We start from the raw sequence: 25,508 nt of genomic DNA, 5'->3' as shown, positions 1-25,508 counted from the left end.
ACTAACAACACACTGCAGAAGATAACTAGACAGTGAGGACATCTGTGGGGGCGCGTGAAGTATATACATTACATCACTGTTAGAAGCATGCAGTCATAACCTGAAACGCACAGGCCGCACCTCACAGGTAAAGGTGTGTCAGGAATGAAACGCAGAGGAAGTGTTTGTGATCGCTCTGGCTGACGTCCACGTAAACAGACAAATTGCTGCCATACGTGGTTGACAATTAAACTCAACACGCGTGAACGTCTACGGCCTCCGAGCACGTGTGCATCACTCAGACCCTACAACAACAAGAATCACTATATCCACCGAATCTGAGTTTGCAAAACATTAAAAAAATGGTCAGTAAAGTACAGGTCAACTGACTGACTGACACTGAGGGTCAAGTTTGAAATTTTACAAGATTCTTCAATATTTTGCACAAAACATTTCATACATTTTGCAGTGGATGTTGATTTAAACTTTATGAAAACTTTTATGCAAAGCACTAAATGTAAGTTGAATTGTAGATTAAAGCGTTCCTGTGTGTTTATTAATGACTTGATTCTCATGAGGGACGTCAAGCCATCTTCTGGAGATGATGTTTTCATTTACACCCCAAAATATAAACTATATATATATATATATATATATATATATATATATATATATATAGTGTACACTGAGCACTATGAAGGACTCTCCAATTCCACACACTACTAAAACTATCAAAATGATCAAGAATAACGGCCCAATTTTTTTCCCGGATGCAGTCGCTCCGGCAGCTCAGAGATGTTTATGGATGTTAACAGCAGTCTAATCCTAACTCAGAGCCGGGATTGGGTTTCTGGATGTCATGATAACAGTGTCCTCCCTCATAACCGTTGAGGAACACATAAAACAACTCGTCTGACCGGTTCTGACGCAGACCTCAGCTACTAAAGTGCAGCCTTTACTCTTACAAAGTATGACAGAATGTGTAAATCCTGTTTCTGTCAAATATTTTCACACTGAGGACACTACCGGTAAATGTTTGCTTATTTTGGTCAGGAAGAACACACTGCTGCTTCATCTGAGCGTTACAACAGAGTTTACAAATGATGCAACTGAAGAGTGTAATCACTATTTTGTAGTGTTTTCTTTACATTAAAGTGTTTTATTTTTGTTCTAGGTCTGTTTTTTAATTTTAAGTTGTGTTATGTAACATATTCTTGGTTAAAAAAAAAAGTTAAATAAATGTTTAATAATAAATGATAATGTTATAATGATTAATAATATTTAATATACTATTTTTAATAATATTTAATAATATAAAAATGTAATCATTTTAAAATCATAAATATTTTTAAATATTTTAAAACACTAAATATAATTAGTAATTGTGCATATACTTTTATAAAATGATAAAAATTAGTGATTATTAAAAGTTTTTACTAAACAAAACACTAATGATAATTTAATGATAAATTTATTTGTAAAAAAAAAAAAAAAAAAATGTAAAACAGTTTAATTAAAAAAAGAAAACAAGTTACCTTTATAAAAGGGATTATGTATATATGTATATGTATATATATATATATATATGGGGGGGGAAATAAGTTAAAAAGCAAAACCCATTTTAGCCCAACAGAAGTGATGCTCAGTGTATGGTGGTGGTGGCGAGCACTGCTCATCATGTACCTGTGGAGGTGAGCGCGCACCGGTCTTACCTTCTCCTGCTTGCCGTTGCTGTTCTCGGGCTCTGCGGGTGGAGAGCTGGGGGTTTTGACCGCGGTCACCCCGCTACTGCTGCCCGAACTCGAGCCGCTCCGCTCGACCGTCTCCACCTTTATGAGCCGGTGCTTCGGAGACACGTACTTGACGTCCGGCGACCCCGCGGAACTCAGTCCGGTGGAGAAGGGCACGTTTCCGCCCGGCGTGTACGGATCCTCGAAGTCCAGCTCCTTCTGGAGTTTGTATGCGGTGAGGATGTCGGGCTGAGCGGACATTAACCCGGTGCCCGGCTGCTGCTGGAGGTGGAAGGCTGGAGGACTGGAGACGGCGGTGTGGAAGTGTCGGTAGTCCGGTTTCGGAGGCGCGGGTGGCGGGGCTTTGGTGGTTTTGAAACCCAGGTGCTCCTTGAACCATCTGGCCATGCTGCCAGCGCATTGCTCAAAGCTCTGATAATGAGATTTATCCAGGCTCTGTCCGAGTGCTGTTGCTCCGGCAGCGTGAAATGATCCTGTTCACTTTCTGTTTGGAGAAACTCTGCGCGAGACTCCTGCGCGCGAGCGTGTGTGTGTGTGTGTGTGTGACAGCTGAGCGACTGCTGAGATATACTGGGAAATTCTACCTGAGAATACTCACTGCCACCTATCGGTGTAAATTGCCATTGAAAGGCACAAGAAAGGATTTTTTTTGCAGAAAACATTGTCATTGCATGTGCTCAACTCGTGGATCTGAAACTTTGCCGGTGCACAGTGACAGTGGTGATGTGATTTCTGGAGTGTTCGTGGCATATTGCACGCTATCGTTGTACATTATTACTTGACTGTGTACATATTTTTGAATCCATTTGTTCTGTGTAGACTGTGCCTATACAGATTCAGCACCTGAACCAAGAAAATGTTTTAGTATTTTTACTCTGCAGCAGCTGCACCGTTTCTGAACTCTTTTTTTCCATTATAGGTTGTTATATGTCCACCTGTCCCTTATTTTCTTAAAAAGCAAAAAAGCTCAAATCTGGGTTACAGAGGCACAATGGAAGTGAAGTGTGTTAGAATATTCTTCAAAACTTTCTAATGTGGCCTTACATGATAAAAGCCTTTCTTGAACCTTTTTTAAAGAGTGTGTTGGTGAATAAAACATTTCAAAGTTCATTCTTCAGGTCAGCAGACAGTTTCTCTGTGCGTCATTAAAGTGTGCACACTGTAAAAATATTTTCATGATGTTATCACAACATTTTTTCTTTTGTCAAATCAACATAGATGATTAATGTGGTTCAGATAACACAGTATTTTGAGTTTCTTTTGATTAAATCAATCACCTTCATTGTATTAACTCAATGAACTCAATTTTAACTCTGTTGCTGATCGTGTATCAGTCAAAAATGACAGAATTTTTATTTTATTTATTATTTCAATGAAATGAATGTACTATATTTTAGTTAGATAATGTTTTTTTAATTATTATTTAATATTTTGTATTTTTAGGGGATTTTATGCTACTAAATTTTATTTACGCTGTGGTTATAATCCATTTATTTACTTTTTGAGCACAAACCTGAAAATGAAATTTCCGACTTAAATGGTCCTAAATCTTTCTCTTTTCAAACACAACACTTGGCAAATTATTGCTGAAGTGAAAAAAAAAATGTAAAAAGTTACCTTAAAAGTTACAGAATTTTTGTTTATTATGAAAAATGCAAATACAAAAATACTATTTTAAATTTTTATATGAAATATATATTTTCAAAAACACGTTTTACTCTAAAACTGCAAGGAAATCAAAGCCATAAATCTAAATTTGTATTCCAAATTTGAGCTTGACATCTCAAAAAATGAGCTTTCAGTAAGATTTCCCATTCATTTCTCATGCGCTCATTTTTGACTGCGAGAAGCACAGGTGTGACTATTTCTTTCAGGAACATTTAACCTTTTCGAATCATGTCCATGATTTTGTTTTGTGTTCACATAAGTGCCAAAACCAAAAGTTTGGTACCATTCTGATGAAGTAAAACATTCAAAAAAAAAAAAAAAAAAACGTAAAATTGGTCAGTCAAAAATGACCAAAGATCACCAGAGGGTTAAAGCAACTTACTTTAACTTAAACCAACATTTTTTTTTTTTTTTTTTTTTTGCAGTGCAGTTACCTGGAAAGCATTTGAAAGATAATTTTGGAGTGACACAAATCCAACCCAATTCAGTCTATCAATAAAACATTTCTAATCCATTCAAAGTTCCTGCATCAGAAGTTTAAAAATCAATGTCATTTAAGTTAAGAGAAATGAAAAAGTATTCACAAATCCTGTTGATTTTGAACCTTGGCATACAGTAAACATGGTCCGTTTGCCTTTGTTCTTCAGAAACTAACAGGCTTTTCACTGAGAAACACACACAGTATGTAGACACACATTAGTTACGAGAGCCAGGGACACTGTGCTGTGGCTTTTTATGAAGTAATATTTCTTTTTAATACCCGTGTCCTTCAGGACAAAAGCGTAGTATGTAGCAATCAGTTTAACCCTCAACGGCTCCTGAGAGAGATTCACATTTAATTTGCTTTCTTTGATTCCCCGTCACAGTAAATCATCCAGAAATGAAAGACTTTTAACCAAATGTAGTCATTTAGACGCAATAGATGGTTTGAGAAACAATTGCATGAAATTTGTATTTTCATTTATTGACATTGTCCCAGCATCAACAATTAAATACATCAGTTCATTCACTGGCTTACATTCATAAAGATATCAGAGTAAAATTACTACTGATCATGCAGCCTGACACTTTAGCATCATAAATACATTTTAAAAAATGATGGGATTAAAAGCATAATTAAACAGATTCAAGTGCTTAAAAGCTCTTTAAGTGCCTTAAAACAATCAGCAGAGGAGTTTGGCCACACGCTCGCCGGAGAACCCGTCGTTCTCGCAGACTCTTGAAGACACCTTCACATACTTCCTCTTAATCTCATGCAACTGAACAGAAGAACAAAGATGTTTCAGCGGAAGGAATCAAGCACTCGACATTCCCAGGATTCAGGACTTCCATCCTTGAGATTCTCCTCACCTTTCCTTCCTCAGTGACCGTCTGCAGCGTGCGAACGACAGCCTGCATCACCGGAGCTAGAGTCTCCTCGTCGTAGCCGGTGTAATGCTGCAGACTGACGCTCTGCCAAACAGACATGATCAGGATGAAATCAGTATTTCACACAGTTCTCTAAAAGTCGGTTTAACACTCAAACATGGCTGAAAAGATGACGTGAAACAGTCTCACCCAGTCTCCAGAGCCCAGAATCCGGAGCGACGCCGCAAACGCAGCCGCTGCCATGAGGGACGGAGGAACATGGATGAGCTCGTAATCCAGCGCTCCGAGCTCCAGGAGGAACATCGCCAGCTCACGGTCCCTCGGGCTCGCCTGACATCCAGCAGCAAGAGGGAAAAGTTATAGAATGCATGGTTCAATTAAACACCATTTCCTGGGAAACACCTGGCTGTGTCCGGAATCACATACTCTCTCGAGGAGGTACTTATTTTGAATATTTCAAATAAATGCTGTTCTTTTGAACTTTCTATTCATCAAGGAATCCTGAAAAATAAAATGTATGATGGTTTCCACAAAAATATGAACTGTTTCCAACATTGATAATAATCAAATGTTTCTTGAGCATCAAATCATCATATCAGAATGATTTCTGAAGGATCATGTGACACTGAAGACTGGAGTAATGATGCTGAAAATTCAGCTTTGATCACAGGAATAAATTACACTTTACTATATATTCACATAGAAAACAGCTGTTTTACATTGGAAAAATATTTCACATTTTTACTGTATTTTGTATCACTGCCTCAGTGAGCAGAAGAGATTCTTTCATATTGAACTGTATAAATCAGGAGAGTGACTCACTTGGCCAACCTTACAAGCCCTCTGTAGGAAGTGAACAGGACCGGGTCTCCCGAGGCTGTAATTCAACCTCTTCAGAACGATCCGCTCCATCCTCCGTACGTCTCCACAGGTGTACGCGCCATCCGTCACAAACGCAAAGTCTCCCACTGTGGGCGGATAGATCTCTTCATACTTTGACGCGATCAGCATTGCGGTCACACACACCAGCTGAAAATATTTCTTGGGCACCGGGTTATTCTTTAAAAGAGAATAAAAGCATTCAGACACGACTGAACTGAACGAGCAAATCTACAAATATCAAAACCTCATTAGCAGAAAAACACATTGTATATTAGTTTGCAGTTTGAGGCTCTAAAGAACAATATTATGAGCATTATTATCATTTAAAGGGTGATTTGAGGATCACACACCTGAAGGAAACGGTCGATGATGCCGACGCTCATGAAGAAGGTCTCCTGACGCAGTTTGAACTCTCTCTGCACCTGCATGAGCCAGTCGATGGCAACGGCACGCATGGCTCCGCTCACCTCTTGACCTTCCAGGTAATGTGGTTTGATGGCCATCGTAACCTAGAGGAAAAATGCATTGAAGCAAAACTAGTAAAAACACAAAGTCAAAACAAGCTTGTAAGACACGGTCATGAAGCTCAATTAATCAAGATGACGACCATGATCATCACATTCTGTCAGTCGCTGCTTTAAATCCAAGACCTTAAGTGATCTCAAAGCTAAAGATGTCTTCACACTTTAAAGGGTGTTCACCCAAAAATTTAATTGCCATTTACTCACTTTCATGACTCTCTTTGGTGGAACACAGAGAGATTCTGAAGACATGCAGCTACAATAAATTGGGACTGAAGGCTTTAAGAACACAAAAGCTAGAAGAAATGTTGTTGTAGTTATGTCTCTTCCACTGTCCATGTCTTTTGAAGCCATTAAAGTCTCCATGAAATCAAAATGGACAATTCTTGTTTTTCCATGTAATACTGCAGTGTTTATTATAAATGATTTATCTGTGCACATCGTTATTTTTTTTAACTCTTTCCCCTCCAGTGTATTTTTTTTTTAAAGTTGCCAGCCACGTTTGATTATTTTCACGTATGTAATGGCCCCCAGAAAAATGCTTTGTACGAATATCCTAACATGCAATATATCAGAAGAAAGAACAGTTTGTGTTCAACAATGTGTGCAAGCAACAGAAACAAGGTCCAAATGTCAGTTTCAGTGCAGCTTCAAAGAGCTCTACATGATCCCAGACGAAGAATAAGAGTCTTATCTAGAGAAACCATCTGACATTTTCTGAAAAAATAAAATTATATACTTTTTAACCACAAATGCTCGTCTTGCACTGCTCTGTGATGCTCCACGCATTACGTAATCACATTGGAAAGGTCACGCGTGACGTAGGTGGAAGCACCACGGTAGGTTGAAAAACTCCATCTCATTTTCTCCTCCAACTTCAAAATCATCCGACATCGTTGTTTTACCTTTTTTTGTAAAGGCCGTTTGACTTAGGGTGTACTCATAGGTGCTCTGAACCGTGCCCAAGCGTGTTTGACCCCCAAAGCCTGGTTTGTTTGACAAGCGTGACACGCGTGATGTAGGTGGAAGTACCGATCCAGTGTGAACATCACAGACTAAGGGTGTACTCACACTAGGCACGGTTGCCTTAAACTGAGCCAGAGCGTGATTGTCCCTCCTCCCCACTCCGCTGGCCTTGGGCTTGTGTCATATACGATGCAACTTTTTGTATGGAAGAAAACAGGAAGAAATGCACTTTCACTAAGATATTGCCTAATAGATTTATCATTTATGTCGCACAGCGATTTTCACTTGCACGCATCAGAGGATTATTATGAACTACAAGATAGATGATGTTAATGGAGGAATTTGCAGTTTTACTCGCAAACTACAATTCCTGTTCATCAGTAAGTTGAGAAGCAGACCCGTTATAAACCCAAATACATTCAAATTAAGTACATGAATTGAAAAGTGTACTATCAAAGTAGTAATAAAGAGGTTTGCCATCGTAATGATGACAGTAGCGCACACAAAGTAGTAACTGTTCCATGCTCCAGCCGCGCTCGAGCCCAACCGAACCGTGCTTTGGCCCACCTCTTCCAAGTGGGCATGGGACGGCTAAATGAATCGCGCCCGGGCATGGAACGGAGCGATCACACTATTCAAACGAACCAGGCTTTGGGGGTCAAACACGCTCGGGCACGGTTCAGAGCACCTAGTGTGAGTATATCCTAAGTCAAACGCCCTTTACACAAAAAAAAAAAGGGGGAGGTAAAAACGATGTTTTTCACCCTACCGCGGTACTCCTTCCTACGTCACGCGTGACCTTTCCAACACTATTATGTAATGCATGGAGCGTCACAGAGCAGTGCAAGACGAGCATTTGTGGTTAAAAAGTATATAATTTAATTTTTTTTAGAAAATGTCCGATGGTTTCTCTAGATAAGACTCTTATTCCTCGTCTGGGATCATGTAGAGCTCTTTGAAGCTGCACTGAAACTGACATTTGGACCTTCAACCCGTTGAACCCCAGTGAAGTCCACTATATGGAGAAAAATCCTGGAATGTTTTCCTCAAAAACCTTCATTTCTTTTCCACTGAAGAAAGAAAGACATAAACATCTTGGATGACATGGGGGTGAGTAAATTTTCAGTAAATGAATTCTGAAGTGAACTAATCCTTTATACTTTTTAGGGTGTAATATACCCCTGTATGATATCCCATCCCTTCACCTCGAGCTGTTGTAAATAAGCGTAGATATCCCGCACATATTCGCTGCACATCTGAGCATCGAGCGCATCAGCAGAGTCCACATCTGGGATGATGTTGAGCAGCAGGCTGGAGAAAGCCTGAGGAGCAGCGGCCGGATTCTGAAGATGTTCTGAGTCCAGAATCACTTCATCAGTGTGTGGGACCGGCTGCTGGGAGTCAAACAGAACCAAAACAAGAGCTTGCAATAAAAGCATGCAAATGAAAATGCATCAATCTCTGTGACCCTACAAGATCTGCATGGTCGAATGCACTGGAGCACATTTCACCTTGACCGCCTCACACAGCACTGAGGTGTGGTCATCATCAGCTTTGGGTGCTGCAGCTGCTCTCTTGACTTTTGCGTTTTCCTTCTTCACACGTGCAGCTTTTTGTCTCTAATAAAGGAAAAGTTGTTTCACAATGAAGCAGAAAGTAAGAGTTCTGGGATCAACAGGAAAATCCGCGACTACCTTTGGCTCTGCAGCTCTGTGAAGACCGATCAGATTAGAAGCGTTTCCTAAAGGAACTCTGGATCGGAGAAAATACGGCGCTGCAACATTTTCCTTCACTGAAGCGTGTCTCGAGTTCGCCTGAACAAAGAACAAGTGTGACAAAAATGACGTACGCTTGTCATAACTTATATCGATGACTAAATATTTATTAATATATAATATTTTTTATCGAATAAAAAGTGCTGCTTACTCGTGTAATTGCAGGCGACATTGTTTTCCCCCCGAAAATAAAATTAGAACACGAATAAAATCTAAAGTTTATAAGCGAAAATCTGCTTTTGAGCGACACTAATTAATATGATTGACAGCAGCTGATTTATTTCGCGTCCTCGCTTCAACCGAGCGCGCGCACTGCGCGTGACTGTGACGCTAATCACCCCAACAATATAGTTTCTTATATAAAATATTCGGTTTATTATCAACAACTTGTTTTGATGGTTGATCTGCGTTGTTATGACAAGAGTATTGTAACTGGGCATTATTGTTATCTTTATTATTTTATTTCGAAGTGAAAACACGAGGCTTTTTTTGTTTGGTTATTTTTAATAACACAGTTTACCTGTATAAAACTCACTGTGACACACATCCTCAACATCAGCTGTCCATCAAAAGATGTTGAATCTGAAAATGAAATCACCAAGAGTGTTTGGCAGCTCTGCGCCACAAAAGAAATGACAGCAGGAGTAGATGACCTTTATATCTATATGTGTGAGAGTGTGCAGAAGATGTGCTTGCCTGCTTCATATTTCATAGGGTAATCTGAAATAGAGACACAACACTTATTTACTCAAACAAACCACACCTGAGACTGAAGGAAATGAAGTCACACACACACACACACACACACCTTTAGAATAAAATAAAGAATGAATGCACTTTTCAGAATTTTTATGTTATTCTTCTTTTGCTTTTTGCAACAGCCTCAGATGTCATTATCAAGCGAATGTTCTCAGAACGTTCTGGCAAGGTTCTCTCAAAGTTATGAACAAACGTTCTTCCAGTAACATTAATAGAGCGTTTGTTCAGTTTTATCTGGTCTTTAATAATGTTCTCAAAACGTTAGCATGAAAACATTATTTATAAATCGTTCATGGAACATTTTTCTGAAATGTTTAAGTTGGATGTTTTTTTTAATTTTGCTACTTGTTTCAGAGAACATTCAAAAGTAACGTTCCCATAATGTTTACAGAAATTATAAAATGGAATGTTTCTTTAATGTTAATGTTTTTGAAAATAAATGATGTTTTCAGAACTGTTTTTATAACTTAAAGGGTTAGTTCACCCAAAAATGAAATTTCTGTCATTAATTACTCACCCTCATGTCGTTCCACACCCATAAGACCTTCGTTAATCTTCAGAACACAAATTAAGATTTTTTTGATGAAAAGAGAATACTTTTTGTGCACAAAAACAAAACAAAAATCACGACTTTAGTCAACAATCTCTTCTCTTCCCTGTCATTCTCTTACGCAGGTGACACAGTAACACAGTGAAGCTTCTGTGTTTACGTCCGAATGCCGGCTCAGTATTGGCCGGCTCTGATCACGTGATCAGCACGACGCATGCGTGTGATGCTGACGCAGGAGCCGGCCAATAATGAGTCGGCGTTCTGATGTAGAACCTGGAAGCGCTGGACGTAAACAATGTATGAGAATAACACAGAAGAGAAGAGATTGTTGAATAAAGTGGTTATTTTTGTTTAAATTTTTGTTTTATTTTTGTCGTTATTTTTGTTTTAAAGCACAAAAAGTATTCTCGTCTCTTCATAACATTAAGGTTGAACCACTGCAGTCACATGACTGTTTTAACGATGTCTTTAATACCTTTTTGGATTTCAAAAGGTGCAAAGTCGTTGCTGCCTATGTGTGGATCAGATACCCTCAGATTTCATCAAAAATATCTTAATTTGTGTTCTGAAGATGAATGAAGGTCTTACGGGTGTGGAACGACATGAGGGTGAGTAATTAATGACAGAAATTTAATGTTGGGGGAACGAACCCTTTAATGCAAAACGTTCTTAGAACATATTTTTGTTAGCAGGGAAAATCATCACATCACTAAATCATCTCATATTTCCCTCATGAACTTTCCGACTGTGAAAATATTCTGCATCCTTCAGGAAAGAGTCTTTCATTCACTGATGAAGTCTGTATCACACAAACACCATGAGTTTGATAAACGCAGTGGACCTTCATTCCAGTGCTGATGACTGACTTCATCAATAATTACACAGTGATATTTAAAAGTCCATATGAATGTTAAAGCAGTTCTTCTGGAGCGTGCTGCAATCTTCTGGGAAGTAATTCACATATTTACCGTTTGAAGTCATTTTCCCAAATGTCAGACGGAAAAAATAAATAAATAAATGACAAACTGCCGAGCTGGATCAGATTTCCTAAAGGGGAATGAGGATTTTGGCTATCTTTATGTGCTCTAGTCAATCTCAGCGCTTCCATATCTGTTCCTAATTCTTTTATGGCTTCACCTTTTCACCTCTCCATCTTTTCTTGCTTTAAAGGCTTTCTCCGCCCTCGCTCTGACATTTCACTGACGTTCCTTCTTCAAAGTGCTCTATGAATATCCAGTTTCTCGTCTTCTTTTCCAATCCTCTGCTCTCATTGTTTCTTGCCAGACTTTCTCTGGAGTCATTTTAACTCTCTGACAGCTCGTCATCAGTCAGCTGTTGGTGTTGTACATCCACGTCTTCCTCTGTAAACTCTCCCTACAGCCAGAAGATCTGCTGCGTCTGCCTAATGAAGGAGCTCTGGATCTGATGATCAGTGCTGAGCGAGGCTGAAGACAGTGAAGGTTGGAATGGAGTGTACGAGGTTACGAGTGTCTCAGTTAACATTTATATTGTTTCAAGTAACAGTTTTTTATGGTTCACAATAATAACCCTGGTGCACCTGCATTTTCAAATCTTTTTCTGTACTTTTTTGTGCGTCTAAAATTGCATAATCCATAGTCGGCACTACATGTGGTTGCTTACTTCACAACTGATAAAAAATATATTCTGTGTTATGAATGTGTGTAGTGTGAATGAAATTATGACATACTACATCCGCCATGAGTCGCTTCACCGGCGTTCACAAATCCTCTCCCGTGGCCTCATGGGATAGTAAAGTGTCCATCGTATACACACTTCAGAATCTCACCGGGAGTAGTTGGTCATCTGGGAACTTTTCAACTACTGTTTTTCAAATACTATGTATTCAGACATACTACTCTGTGTGTGTGTGTTTGTGTGTGTGTGTGTGTGTGTGTGTGTGTGTGTGTGTGTGTGTGTGTGTGTGGTGTTTGATAGAGATGGATCTCTGCTGCTCACTCCAGTGTTTAGCCTCTGCACACAAGCTGATGCTCTCAACAGCCTCTGACAAATGAAACACACAATCTCTCTCTCTCTCTCTCTCTCTCTCTCCTCTGTTCTTCACGTCAACACCTCAATCATTATTGCAGCGGCACCGGTGTCGGTCTGACATCACTCCATCGGCCACATTGTGACGGACAGCTTATATAGCAAACATCTGAAATGACATGAAAACAGTTTGAGAAAATAAAGAATTTGCAGTGATGGTTCAAATGGACTGAACATAATAATATGGCATTTAGTGTTGCTAGAATTGATATATACATATATATATATACTGTATGAGTCTTATGCTCTGGATACCTGATCCTCATATCTACATGCAGGATTTCTCAAATTAATTTCTGAAGAAGGATGAGGGAGATGAAATGTCTTTGCTAATTGTTCACCGCTCGTTTTAATCAGCCGCTCTCTCATGTCTGCGGTTATAAAAGAAACCCATCAGAGTAACGGAGAGAGAGTCAATGCAGGACAAATCAAGGAGAGATCGTTTCAATACCTCAATCGTTTCACTAAATGGAGAACAAAACATTTCAGATGAGATCGCAACAGAGTCTCAAAATGTGCTTAATATGAACTCATCTAATTGTTCCAAGACCAAATTATTCGATGGCATCCAAATTAATGTCCTATATTTAGCTAAGTTATCTCTCCTAAGGACTTTTTAAAGTTGATATTCCATTATGTTTCCTGAACGAAAGATCAATGATATTTTCCTCTGGATTTTAAGCTGGATACCAAAATTACACTGCAAAAAATTATGTTCTTCCTCAGTATTTTTGACTCATTTTCCAGCACAAATATCTAAATGTACTTGACCAAAGATATATTTACTGGAGAAACAACATGTCATTATTGATTATTGATATGTTCTGAACCCACTGGCAGATATTTGTTATTGTTTTAAGCTTAAAGTCACTTCATTTTGATACATTTTTCAGAAAACAATACTTATTTTGCTTCTTAAGTAATTGATTTAAGAATGTTTAGAATGTTTTTTGCAGAAGAACATCATTTTTTTGCAGCGCAGCATCCATCAGTATAAGCATTCCCACAGAATCAAACCCATGACCTTGATGTTGCAAGCGTGAGGCTCTGCCACAGGACATCAACCTCTCGACGAGCGCCTGTTGTGTTTGTAACCCTGACATCCAGCTCTGATTCCTCTCTTTAGGGCTCCGGCTGTGAGATGTTGAGCGTCGTCCTTCCTCCATTTTATTACACTGTGGAGTGATTATTCCCTGGTTCGCCCTTGGTTAGATATATATTGATTAAAACACTGAAGACACGAGCACACACACACACACACACACACACACACACACACACACACACACACACACACACACACACACACACCTTGTAAATCCCCATATGCCCATGCTGTTAATTAGAAAAGTAGTATATTTTCATAACGGAAGGCCACAGAAATGAGGACTCTGAGAAGCCGTTGGCTGATTTTGTGTGTAATCTGCTGTTGATTCACTAACACTGTCACACACGTTGTAACACAGGCTTTTCTCTGCAGCATTAGTTGGGATTGCTATAGTAATTATTTTGGCAGTTTCTGGTCTACATGTGCGGTGGAAGCTGGCGTTCAGAGATTGCAGCAGGCAGTGCCGAGAGACATGTTTGTGTGGCCGAGCCAAAAGAAAGCATTCGATTTTCCTCCTGGAGACACAGCGAGAATATAAAAGACAATCTCAGCTAACAGGGAACGTTCTCAGAACGTTCTGGCAAAGTTATGAACAAACGTTCTTCCAATGTTAGCAGAGCATTCGTTCAAAGTTATCTGGTCTTTAAAAATGTTCTCAAAACGTTATTTATACATTGTTCTTGGAATGTTTTTTTTTCCCCCTGAAACATTTTAGTTGGACGTTCTTCTAACTTTTTTAAATGTTACTACTTGTTTCAGAACATTCAGAGAACATTCAAAAGTACCCATAATGTTTGAAGAATGATAAAATGAAATGGAACATTAGTTCACCCTAAAATGAAAATTAGACGGGACCTATGATGGCCATTTCGCAAGATGTAAGTTTCAGCTCAAAATCCCCCACAGATCATTTATTATAGCTTGTCAAATTTGCCCCTATTTGGGTGTGAGCAAAAACACACCGTTTTTGTGTGTGTCCCTTTAAATGCAAATGAGCTGCTGCTCCCGCCCCCTTTCCAGAAGAGGGTGGAGCTATAACAGCTCGCGCTTCGGTCGCTCAACAACAACAAAGCTGGAGAATCTCACGCAGCCAAAATGAGGATTGTCAGTAACGGTGTTCAGCCTTACATTGTTCAAACCGGAGTCGACACTGATGGAGAGACTCAGGAAGAAGTTACAACTTTTAGACGTTTCTGAATGGTTAGTGGATAAATTTATGTTTATACCAACATCAAGCTTTAAAAACAAAAACACAAAAGTGTCCCAGAATGATCCCATGCAACACGTATCGTATATTCCAAGTGTTCTGGGGGTTTATGATAGGGTTTGGTGAAAAACAAACCAAATTTTAATGCATTATTTAACAGAAATCCTGACCTTGGCCGTTGGTCTTCTGTGTCTTCAGAAAAACACACCAGTTGTGAGAAATCAAGATTGGCCCTGTCCCAAGTGCATGTGCACGTATTCGTTAATCTGAATATCTTATGTTCGTTGCAACAAGAAGTTATCACGTTCACATCTGTTAACTGTCATTCTGACTGTTCCGATCCAGAGATATTCAGCTCTGAAATGGATACTTTCTAGGGATTTCTAGGCGATGGATTTCATTGTCCCATTAGATCTACATCTAAACATAGATCTATTTTTCACCATACGCCTAACTCAGTGTTAAACAATCAACAGTCGATCATTTTTTACAGTGTAGGCAAATAAAAAGGTTTTTTTTTCTTATTGTTTTGTCTCTCTAATAGCCCTTACAGCACTGTGTTATTGTACCTCTGAAAACACACAGCCTAAACTCACACATCAACATCCATTTTAGAACGGATAATCCTAGAAACATACGCCACATATTTTCCATCGCAGTCCAGTTTCTCATCTGAAACCATTTCAAAACAATTACTGACCTGTGTGAAACGACACACGAAATAACGAGCCCATGTGCGATTGCTGAGGCACAGAGAGTCTTTAGGCTTTGTTCTGATCATATTAATTATGTATTGAGCGTTCGCTCGTGTTTTAATGTCCCGCCTGGGTGACTTTCTAGAACCTTTGTGATATATCAATACCTTGTTTGTCTTTTAATTAGGTATCGATTCGTAGTTATTAAGGTGATTATTTTTGCTTTTTTGTCCATGTGAGTGTGGAGTAGAAAGAACCCGTTAAAGATTTGCTTTTCAACATATAGAAAGTGTTTGTAAAAGCAGTGATATCTGTATATAGTCTTTAGGTTTTGATTGTTACTCCACTAGCAGTGCCTCTATGTGCTCGCAACCAGATTGTGCTGATTTACAGCCGAAAACAAAGGCATTTTGAACATTTTTTAATGAACATAACATCAAAACTGCAACATTTACTTTCTAAATCCATGTTTCTTATTGTGCATGATTCATTGGTGCATCTCTTCGCTTCTCTGATGATGAGGGCGGGGCAACCTGTCACTCACATGAGATCCACCAATAGCAAACCACAACCATCCAATCCATTCCCCACAGACAAAATCAAGCCCCGCCCTACATTTGTTCTTGTTCCAGAAGTCATTTCACGAGGATATACGGCACAATAGGGAAGAAAAGACGAGCACAGCTTCTGACTTTAAAGTGCCTTCCTGCTGTAGACTTAAAAATTCACTATATAGTACCAAACATTTACCGAAAAATTTCACCTACAGTAGAAAAATTTTGATTTCTGGGTTCAGTAAACTGGAAGCCATACAAAAGCTTTGAAGTGGTCACTAGAATCATCTGAAGATCAAATCATGAGTCTTTTATCCAGAGAAAATCACCATGACAACTTTTTCGTCATAGCGATTTTATATTCCACTGCTATGGAGAATAAAAAAGTCATAGACAAAAAAAGGAAAAGTGCTCTTCAACTGTGTGTGTGTGAGACAGAGACAGACCGTGCCCTGCAATCACTGGCCTGTGAATGATAAATAAGTAATTTCCTTGTGGCTTGTCAAGGCGAGAGAGCGGATCCGGCCGACTCCATGTACGCGTGGTTGTCGGAGGATGATTAGACACTGAGGATGATGGATGATGGTGGGTGAGACTCCAGGAGCCACAGACCAGCTGCCAATTCACCTCAGAGATGACCAGCGCGAGGCTCATTAACCTACCCACACAGGCTAAACTATTTATCACGACATCTGTAGATAAGAGCGGTGATTTTTATGTTGCTTGCTCAATTTCACTCCAACACGCCACCGACTAAATATGGCTGTAGCAGCTCATTTTCTGAGAAGACATTACGGGCTCGATCGCTGTATCAGGAAGGGCTGCTTTAATGCACTTTTCACACCAGGATCTGCAGATCCATCTTGGAGGGCAGAATTGGAGCACTTACAGATCATTTCATTCCTCATGCATACAGTATACCATATGAAGTAGTCTGACGCTCAATCAGTGCCGACTGTGCCGGAGCCCATTAAGCAGCTAGTGAGCTGACTACTAAGATACCTTATTTCAGCCTAAATCTACAGCAGATTTGCACAGCATGAAAGTAGAAAATAATCTCAGAAAGAAATCATCTAAGATGGCAGAAAACATGCTGATTTTATATATATATATATATATATATATACACACCGATCAGACATAACATCATGATGACCTTTGGTGCCACTTTTGCTGCCAAAACAGCCCTGACCCGTCGAGGCATGGACTCCTCTAGACCCCTGAAGATGTGCTGTGGTATCTGCACCAAGATGTTAGCAGCAGATCCTTTAAATTTAGTGAAGTAAAGTTTAGATTGAGTAACTTACATTTTAGTCACGATATTCACAGTTACAATTTCTGTTTTTGATCCACGCCCCATGCCTCCGAACAACACATTAATGAGTGAATCAGTTTTTTTGAGCGAATGAGTCAACGAATCACTCATAAAGACAGTTGCTTGTCGCCACCTACTGGTGTATAAATGTAAACTTCAAAGAGAGTCACTGAAAAATACTTCAGATAGCCAAAGAGTATTTTTATTCTGATTAGAATAATATTGCATTGTTAGCATCGAAACCCATTGTGAGTTGCATGCCTACTCGACTCAAATCAATCACTTATGAGGTTCCATTTCTGTTAGGATGCAGTCTCAGAAGGCAGCTCCCTATGTAGGCAGTAGACTCAAAGAAAGCTCACTAGGTTTTGGAACAGAGTTAATGTGTTTTCAGAGGCCGGTCGAGCATCACTGTGCTGGAAATGACGAGGTCTGATGAGAAACACGACTCCCCACACAGGCCTGTCTGTCTCTCTCTTTCTCTTTCTGTCATTCGGCCACAGACACACAGAGACAAGAGCTCACGCTGTTTAGCAGTCCAGTGAGTAGGCAGTGTCATGGTCAGGACGCTGTGATTGAAAATAATTAGCGCTGGGTGATAGAATGAGTCCGCCGGGACTCGTTCCAGCACAATATATTTAATTGAACTAAATGATACAGGAGAATAAATCAGCCGGCCATATCGAGATGTCCAAGAAATAAAAGAGCCAGACAGAAACTCGGCAGAGCATTCAGCTGTCATCTCTGTGTGTGTGTGTGTGTGTGTGTGTGTGTGTGTGTGTGGGTTAATTGTCTCATCTTCACATCTCACCAGCCCAGAAAAGATCCGATGAGGTTCTCAACGACGGGTTTTTTGTAAAGGTCACGATCCTCAGAGATGGAGACAGCAGAGCCAGAGTCAATTAAGAGGTGGATGAGCAGCATCTGACAGACACACACTAACTGAAGCTCTGGATATGATGGATGAGCGTTTTCCTTGGTCAGAAACAGTTACATTTATTTATTTTTTGTCTTCACTTGCATACACACACACACACACACACAAATACACAGTGTGGTGTACTTGAAATTTTAAAAGTATATTTTTAAAACAACTGTACATGAAGATGATTATTAATGAAAAATATAGCTGCAAGCAGCAATTAAGAGGCCAAGCACAAAAAAGGCACAACAAATCACAGCTGGGAGCATCAGACTGACTGCAACAATGAGCAATTAAAGACATATTGAGATCAGTTTAGGCAAAATGACTGAAAAATCAAAAATACAGTTAATAATAATGATTTAATAATTTATCACTTTTGACCAATAGGTGGCGCTGTGACCAAATTGATATGGTATGGTCAGAGTGAGGTGACGATGACACTAGCAAAGTATGCAGAGATTCAGCTCAAAGAGTCATTTTTGCATCATGCCTCAAATTCATTGCTGTGGTATTTGAAAACAGTTTGACGAACAGACTTGAATTCTATAACTTTTTGTCAGGACAGTCTGAAAATGATACGATTCGATTTTGTAAAAAATGGACTAACGGTCTAGGAGGAGTTCGAAAAAGTAGGTTTTTAAAGAAAAACAAAATGGTGGGCAGGAAGTTCAGCCGACTATGGCAAAATTTGTATCTATGTTCTCGGCATGACCCAAGGAATCTGCTAAGACCAGTTTCAATACAATTTAGGTTAATATAATCAAAAGTTATTAGCATTTTTTAAATTTCATTATAACTTTTGACCACAAGGTGGTGCTGCCCAAAACTTTTTGAATACTGTCAGGGCACAGTGCCGAAGACACATACCAAGTTTCGTAATGATACGTTAATGCATTAAAAAAATACAGCATTTTAGCACAAAATTCAAAATGGCTGACGCCCAAAATGGCTGATATGTGAAAATTGGATATCAGTCGACTCTGCATGGCGCCCCGAATCTAACAAGATTCATGATTTTTGGGCAAGCCGTTCAGAAGTTATTGTTATTTTTTGTATCTCCAGACCAGTAGGTGGCGCTGTGCCAAAAGGCTGCATGTTGCCTCAGGTCATGCTTGTGATGACACGTACCAAGTTTGGTCTGAATATGATAAAGCGTTGCAGAAATACAGCCTTGTGTCTATTTTCGCAAGCACTATGTAATTTGTTCGCATGTTTTTTGAAAACAGTTTGAGAAATCGATTTGAATTCCACAACTTTTTGTCGACATGGTCTAAAGATTCAATTTTCGTGAAAATCAGAGCAACGGCCTAGGAGGAGTTTGAAAAAAAATTCAAAATGTCAGGAAAATTTTCATGATAGAAAATGACGAAAATAATTTTGTTTCTAGACCTTACGGTTCAAAAGTTATTAGCATAAACTAGAGAGCAACTTTGGACAGTTGGTGGCGCTAGAGGGATTGAGTTAGAGACTCCAAATTTACTAGGTTACAGTTCAGACTGTCTATCTCTATCTGTGTGCCAAATTTCATAACTTTCCTGCAAGTGGCTCTATGGGCTGCCATAGACTTCCAGAGTGGAAACGGAAGAAAAAGAATAATAAGAACGCCAATGATTACAATAGGTGCCTACGCACTGAAGGCTGAAGGTGCAAAGTGATGTGTTTTTGTAAGAAAAATATCCATTATTATAACTTTATAAAGTATAATTACTGACTTCCGGTAACGTCTGTCCGCTCGTTTACAGAGTTGAGTTCTGTCGTATGATATAGGATGTAGGAGTAGCGTAAGCTAAGGTGAGAGTAAGCCAGCGATTATTGTCTCTCCAGCTTTGTTGTTGTTGAGCAAACGAAGCTCGAGCTGTTAAAGCTCCGCCCTCTTCTGGAAAGGGGGCGGGAGCAGCAGCTCATTTGCATTTAAAGGGACACACACAAAAATGGCGTGTTTTTGCTCACACCCAAATAGGGGCAAATTTGACAAGCTATAATAAATGATCTGTGGGGTATTTTGAGCTGAAACTTCACAGATACATTCTGGGGACACCAGAGACTACATTACACCTTGTGAAAGGGGCATTATAGGCATTATAGGTGTAAATCTGCTTTGAAACAATCTGTATTGTATAAAGCACTTTATAAATAAAGGTGACTGACTTTACTTCTTTTTCATAAGGCTGGTGATCATGTTAAATGTCCTGCTGAAAGAAACCAGCTCAAATTTCCATGCTTTAGTGACCTGCTGTGCTGTTTGTTCAGTAAGACCATCATTATACATCTTATTGACCGGCACAGTTGATGGTGTTTTGGTCATCGCTGCTGTATGTCCAGATGCTCTGCTGCAACAATAAACACTTTAACCCTCAAATCTCTGTCGTGCTTCTTCACTTCATCTGGCTCACCTTCCTCTCTCCTCTGTGCAGCTGTTCTCCTGAGATCAGACCTGTTCTGACTCTCACATGCTTCATACAAGGACACACAGGCTTCGACTGTCAAACTGAAGTTTTATTTTATACTCATATATTTGAATTGCCCTTAACTTGAAATATATTTGAGTAAGCTACTTCATACATTTAACTTTCAAGTTAAGAGCAATTAAAATGTATTAGTACAATAAAAATCATGCTCATGGAAGAGTTTTCAGCTGTTTCTTGAATACTGTCAGGGATTGAGCTGTTGGGTTGGGGTTCAGGAGATTGTGCATGTTGGAAGAGCGTTGCAATAGTCCAGTCTAGAAATGACCATGGGTCAGGAAGAGAAGTTGTTTTACATGCTCCGTTAGGAAGGGCCTGATCTTCCTGGTATCTGAGCCTTCAGGTACCCCCGTGACTAGTTCATGTAAGTAATAAAGGTATTATTAAGAGTAAAAGTATTATTACACACCATATTTGACAAGTAAATCAGATTATTTGAGCAAATATAGGAGATTGTCACGTTGATGTTTGGTCTGTGGAAGTGTAGGCCTATATAGTGTATTATTTTTATTTACATTTTTGAACAAGATCAAATAACAATTCACATCCAAACAAATTAGCAATAAATATATTTGTATAAAAGTGCCATTTATTTATGATTACAGAGATGAAAATAATAAAAAGCACTTTGATGATCTAGTTAAAGATGATTAGAAAGACAACAAAAACTATCAATCAACTGAAACATTAGAGAAATGAAAACTCACTCTCACAAATCACCAGTGAATTTCAGACAGCAGAAGAGAGCATAAATGAACACGAGATATGAATTTTATTCAGTTTTATGCAGTTTATTGTCCGTCTCTCTCAGTGTCTTCTCGAAACACTGTCTCTAAAAACGATGTCCAGCACATATTCTTACTCCTCTCTCTTATCCTGATCTAACTGCTCCTCATATATTCCTCTCCCTCATCTGAACATTATTTTTTCTCTCTCTCCGGCTCTTCTGTGTTTTTCTGCATCCACACTGAAAAATCAATTCAGAGTCCTTTTTCACTGCTATTTCTCAATATTTCAGTGACCTGTTAATTAATTAAAATTAAACCTGTATATATATATATATATATATATATATATGTGTGTGTGTGTGTGTGTGTGTGTGTGTGTCTTTAGATCCATGATTTTGGCTCTGGGTAAACCTGTATGAAGAGAAAATGTAATCATTTAGTGTATGACAACAACATGAATTGTGTAAATGTCATCTTTGAGAAAGTGATTATTATTTTGGTGATTAACCTTTTTTTGTGGTTTATGTATTATTTATTTATTTATTAGAATCATGCTGAAAATCATAACCAAACCAATGACAATTATATTTGTATAAAAAGTGACATTTATTTGTTTATTTATTTATTGTTTTTCTTATATTTATAAAAAATTGTATCTAATCATTGCTTATACTGAGAAACATATGCAATGACACTAAAACTTACATAAAAAGCACTTATAAAACAAATAATCTATATTTGTTATAGATGAGTGAACATTAAAAACAATAAAAAGAAGAAATTAAAATTAAAGATGAACATATGAACCTGAAGTGATGGTGTTCACTGTGCAGTGTGTGGTATCTCTTGAAGCTCTGAATCCTCTTGTGTTTGTGGCACCACTCTGTGTTCCACTATATTTGTGATGTGTGTTTTATCTATTTTTCTCCAGATATGATGGCAGAAGAACAAACCCAGGGCATAACCTAGTAACTTAATTAAAAAAAAAAAAAAAATACATTAAATATAAAACTATTATAAGCTATAAGTTGTATGTTAATTTGGTTTTGCATAGGAGCACAGGAGAAAGTTGTTTTGTTTTTTGTTTTTTTCCAAAAATAGTGGTTTAATAGTTTAAAAGGACAGAAGGGAATCTTTCCCCTTAATTTTTATTGCCTTTTATCTATTAACTGAAAAAAATAAAATAAAATAAAACAAAATAAAATAAAATCTGGTGTAATTAACTAAGACTGAAATGCCAGCTCTGGGCTGTCTGTGTTGATTGTGACGATGACAGAGAAGATACCCAATACTAATAAATGGTGACTTGTGTTAATATGATTTGACATATTACAGGATTTTCTCTTGGAAATTCCCTAATGTTTTGATGTGAAAATTTGTTTGCTGTCCAGAGATTTAAATGTCTACCTTCGCTTAATGAAAATGTAATAAAAACATTCTAAACATTATTAGGCTTTTCTGTTGAATTCTGTAATAATATTTAAAATGTGAATAAATTATAAAATTATATTGTTTTGTACACTTCATTTGTACAAATATGTACAAATGGTTTTTTTGTTTTTTTCAGTTTTTGTCCTTTCGGTACTGTCACAGATTTCTTATTATTTCAGTTTAGGTCTGTTGAATGACCACTGTTTCATTTATTCTTCCCTGACAAAACATGACACTCTTAGGACAGAGTGGGGTAAAAAATACTTGGTATTTACCTTTGTTATATTATTCACCCATAGTGTGTAGTTATATTTTCCTGTCCCATTTGTTCCTTCCGGTTTACACCAGCTGAAACAACTGGGATGAAGACTTGTATCACAGACATACTGTCCATCCCAATATGTGAATCCACACGCACAATAATCACCATCGATGAAAAATATACAGATCCACAATGCAGGTGGAATTAAACTAATCATACGATTAAATTGTTCATTGTTGCCTTGTGCTTCAGAACTTCCACTGCTTTCAGATATTATAAAACTCAAAAATAGTGAGATCATAACCGAAGCAAAGACAGCAGGCACAGTTAAGATGAGGAGTGCTAGAAATTGGTTCATCACAATAATGCATGGGCATGAAAATTTCATCTTGAAAATCACTTCAAAACCCATGATCAAAAAGCTCACAGGAGCAGCGCTCTTAAGAAAAATGTTGGCATTGATGTTTGGAAAAGGCATTTTCTGCACAGTAAGTTTCTCCGAAGATTTTTTTGACTGCTTCTGTTTCTTCTGCTCTACGGAATGAGATCTGGTCCACAGGATCCTGCAATGAAGTGATCACTAATCTGAGCGCACACAATAACTGAACTGATGACATACTTTAATATGTGCAAAACATATTCAGAATAATCTATCATTGAAATAATGATTATTATCATTTTTTTATTATTATTATTTTAATTATTTTAAATGAACCACTCTGATTTAAACTACATATCTTGATCCTTATGATGCACCTCACATCTGAGCTGGACGGGATCTTATGGACACTTAAACCAAGAATCTTCAGAGTCCTACCTTGCTGCACAGCAGTGACACAAACAGATCGCAGTGTTTAATCACGGCTTTCTCGTTTACAGCAGAGAGACACGCTCACCTAAAGAATCACACAAGTTTATATACTGCAGGATGAAGTATGGTCAAAGTTAGCATACATCATTGTGATTGGTTCTCTCTCTGTTACTAGGCAGACAATTTTTATATCCAGTCAGCACATCTATTGCCTAAGTTCTTGCCCAAGTGTAATAGCTAAATATAATGCAAAAGTATAGCTCTGTCTAGTTTTTGTACCCCTTCTCACATCCTCTTTATCAAAAAATATACTTAAAATACCCTCATGTAGCAAGTTCTCTTTTCACCAAAAAATGTCTTCTGGGATGTCAGAAGCGTCACGTCTCCTCCATGTTCCAGAGATACGTTACCAATATATTGAGGTTTGGTCACTTTTCTTTCTTGATACACTGAGTCTCCCACATGACCCAATGAACACACTGGGCAGGGCTTGAACCCGTGTTATATCTGTGTCAGCCATTATCTTAAACCACATGTGTCAGCCCAGCTAGAAATTGTACCGTTCTAAGAATGTTATGAGAAGATTATGTTCTGGTAATGTTTTCAGCGGCAAGTTTTATTTTTGTTCCCAGAATATTCTCCTAAAAGTTAGGATGATATCCTTCAAAAACATTCTAAATGTCATCACTGGATCATCACTGGATTTATCTTTGATATGAACCTGAATTCATCTACTAATTTTTTCTGCAGCTTGTGAAGGATCTTAAACCTTTTTTTTTTAAGACAAAAGTTGTCGGAAGTGCTCATGTGCTGCATTTGAAGCGCTCTAATAGCATTTGATAGCTTTGGGTGAGGAAGAAAACGTAATCTGTTAATCGCTGTAAATCATCCTGTTGATTCCCTCCATCATGCCTCATTCAATAACTCTGCAAGATCAAAAGACACAGAAAATATCACTGATGTCAAACCCCGTCACATCATCAAAACTCTTTGGCTTGAGCTCCCTGACCCTTGCTGTTCCTGTCCCGCTGTAGCAGGACCTACTGGACAAATCTGTAAAACCAGGCCATGAATGAAGCGGTACAGAGTTTGATGCTTCACTCTGTTGAACTCTTGAACGTGTCTCTCACCTTGACCCTCATTCCGTGTCTCTGGTGATCGTCCACAGCGGGATGACCGTTTCTTTGGGCTGCGGTCACATTTACCACCAACTCAGTCATAAACACTCTGATAATCTTCAGGGTAATGAAGACAAACATCACGAAAAAATATAATTTTTAAATGCCTGTTATATCTGTTAGATCCTCATTTTATGGTAGTTTGTTGTGGGTTTAAATGTTTGGAGTGTCTATTTGCCTCCAGGTGTAAATAGTAGCATCTGCCTTAAAGAGATAGATCACCCCAAAATGAAATTTGCTTCATTTGATTCAATTTGATTCATTTACTCACTGTCAATCTTAATCTGTATGACTTACTTTCTTCTGTGAAACATAATTTGAGATATACCATACTATATTTTGTCCATACAATGGAAGTCAGTGCACACTGGTTCCCAAAATTATTTATAATATCTTTTGTGTTCCACAGAATAAAGCAAGTCCTGCAGGTTTGGAATGACATGAATTTATAAACACACACACACACACACACACACACACACACACACACACACACACACACACGTACACAAACAACACCCTCTGTCATCAGTGTGACAGGAA

The 25,508-nt window shown here is 38.4% G+C and overlaps 2 protein-coding genes and 1 long non-coding RNA gene across 7 annotated transcripts in view; all 3 read right to left on the bottom strand.

Annotated features, from left to right (window-relative positions):
• Positions 1-2,786, bottom strand: part of zgc:158464 (uncharacterized protein LOC791139 homolog) — a 116,089-nt gene extending 113,303 nt beyond the window's left edge. For 2 of the 4 annotated variants that reach the window (XM_051869645.1, XM_051869644.1), the window contains exon 1: positions 1,692-2,786. In XM_051869645.1, the coding sequence (XP_051725605.1) occupies positions 1,692-2,117 (426 nt within the window). In that variant the 5' untranslated portion in view covers positions 2,118-2,786. The remainder of the gene's footprint in view (positions 1-1,691) is intronic. The other 2 variants (XM_051869643.1, XM_051869646.1) reach the window with 2 other exon arrangements.
• A 1,555-nt stretch (positions 2,787-4,341) lies between these two features.
• LOC127499394 (G2/mitotic-specific cyclin-B1-like) lies at positions 4,342-9,229 on the bottom strand. 2 transcript variants are annotated; one of them, XM_051869647.1, is made up of 9 exons: positions 9,062-9,229; positions 8,830-8,949; positions 8,647-8,754; positions 8,341-8,529; positions 5,999-6,157; positions 5,589-5,825; positions 4,956-5,096; positions 4,749-4,850; positions 4,342-4,657 (listed from the first exon to the last, which is right to left on the bottom strand). In XM_051869647.1, the coding sequence occupies exons 1-9, from the start codon at positions 9,080-9,082 to the stop codon at positions 4,562-4,564; spliced, it is 1,173 nt and encodes a 390-aa protein (XP_051725607.1). In that variant the 5' UTR covers positions 9,083-9,229; the 3' UTR covers positions 4,342-4,561. The 2 variants fall into 2 exon arrangements, with proteins under 2 accessions (XP_051725607.1, XP_051725608.1); XM_051869648.1 differs by having other exon boundaries at positions 8,341-8,526.
• A 12,096-nt stretch (positions 9,230-21,325) lies between these two features.
• LOC127499404 (uncharacterized) lies at positions 21,326-23,847 on the bottom strand. Its single transcript, XR_007926121.1, has 4 exons — positions 23,794-23,847; positions 22,990-23,539; positions 22,091-22,255; positions 21,326-21,694 (listed from the first exon to the last, which is right to left on the bottom strand). It is a non-coding gene; the product is annotated as an uncharacterized LOC127499404 (long non-coding RNA).
• Between the last annotated feature and the right edge of the window lie 1,661 nt (positions 23,848-25,508).

Source organism: Ctenopharyngodon idella, chromosome 18 (assembly GCF_019924925.1).
Source record: "Ctenopharyngodon idella isolate HZGC_01 chromosome 18, HZGC01, whole genome shotgun sequence".
Classification (NCBI taxonomy): Eukaryota; Metazoa; Chordata; class Actinopteri; order Cypriniformes; family Xenocyprididae; genus Ctenopharyngodon; species Ctenopharyngodon idella.
This window is presented reverse-complemented; position numbering and strand designations above follow the sequence as displayed.

What these genes read in the sequence shown, in the direction of transcription:
- LOC127499394 (XM_051869647.1), bottom strand. Translation starts at nt 9,082, where the DNA reads ATGTCGCCTGCAATTACACGA. An exon ending in TGCTGTGTGAGGCGGTCAAG is followed by an intron (nt 8,530 to 8,646) that starts GTGAAATGTGCT and finishes TTTGACTCCCAG; the next exon opens with CAGCCGGTCCCACACACTGA. An exon ending in CGGTCACTGAGGAAGGAAAG is followed by an intron (nt 4,658 to 4,748) that starts GTGAGGAGAATC and finishes TCTTCTGTTCAG; the next exon opens with TTGCATGAGATTAAGAGGAA.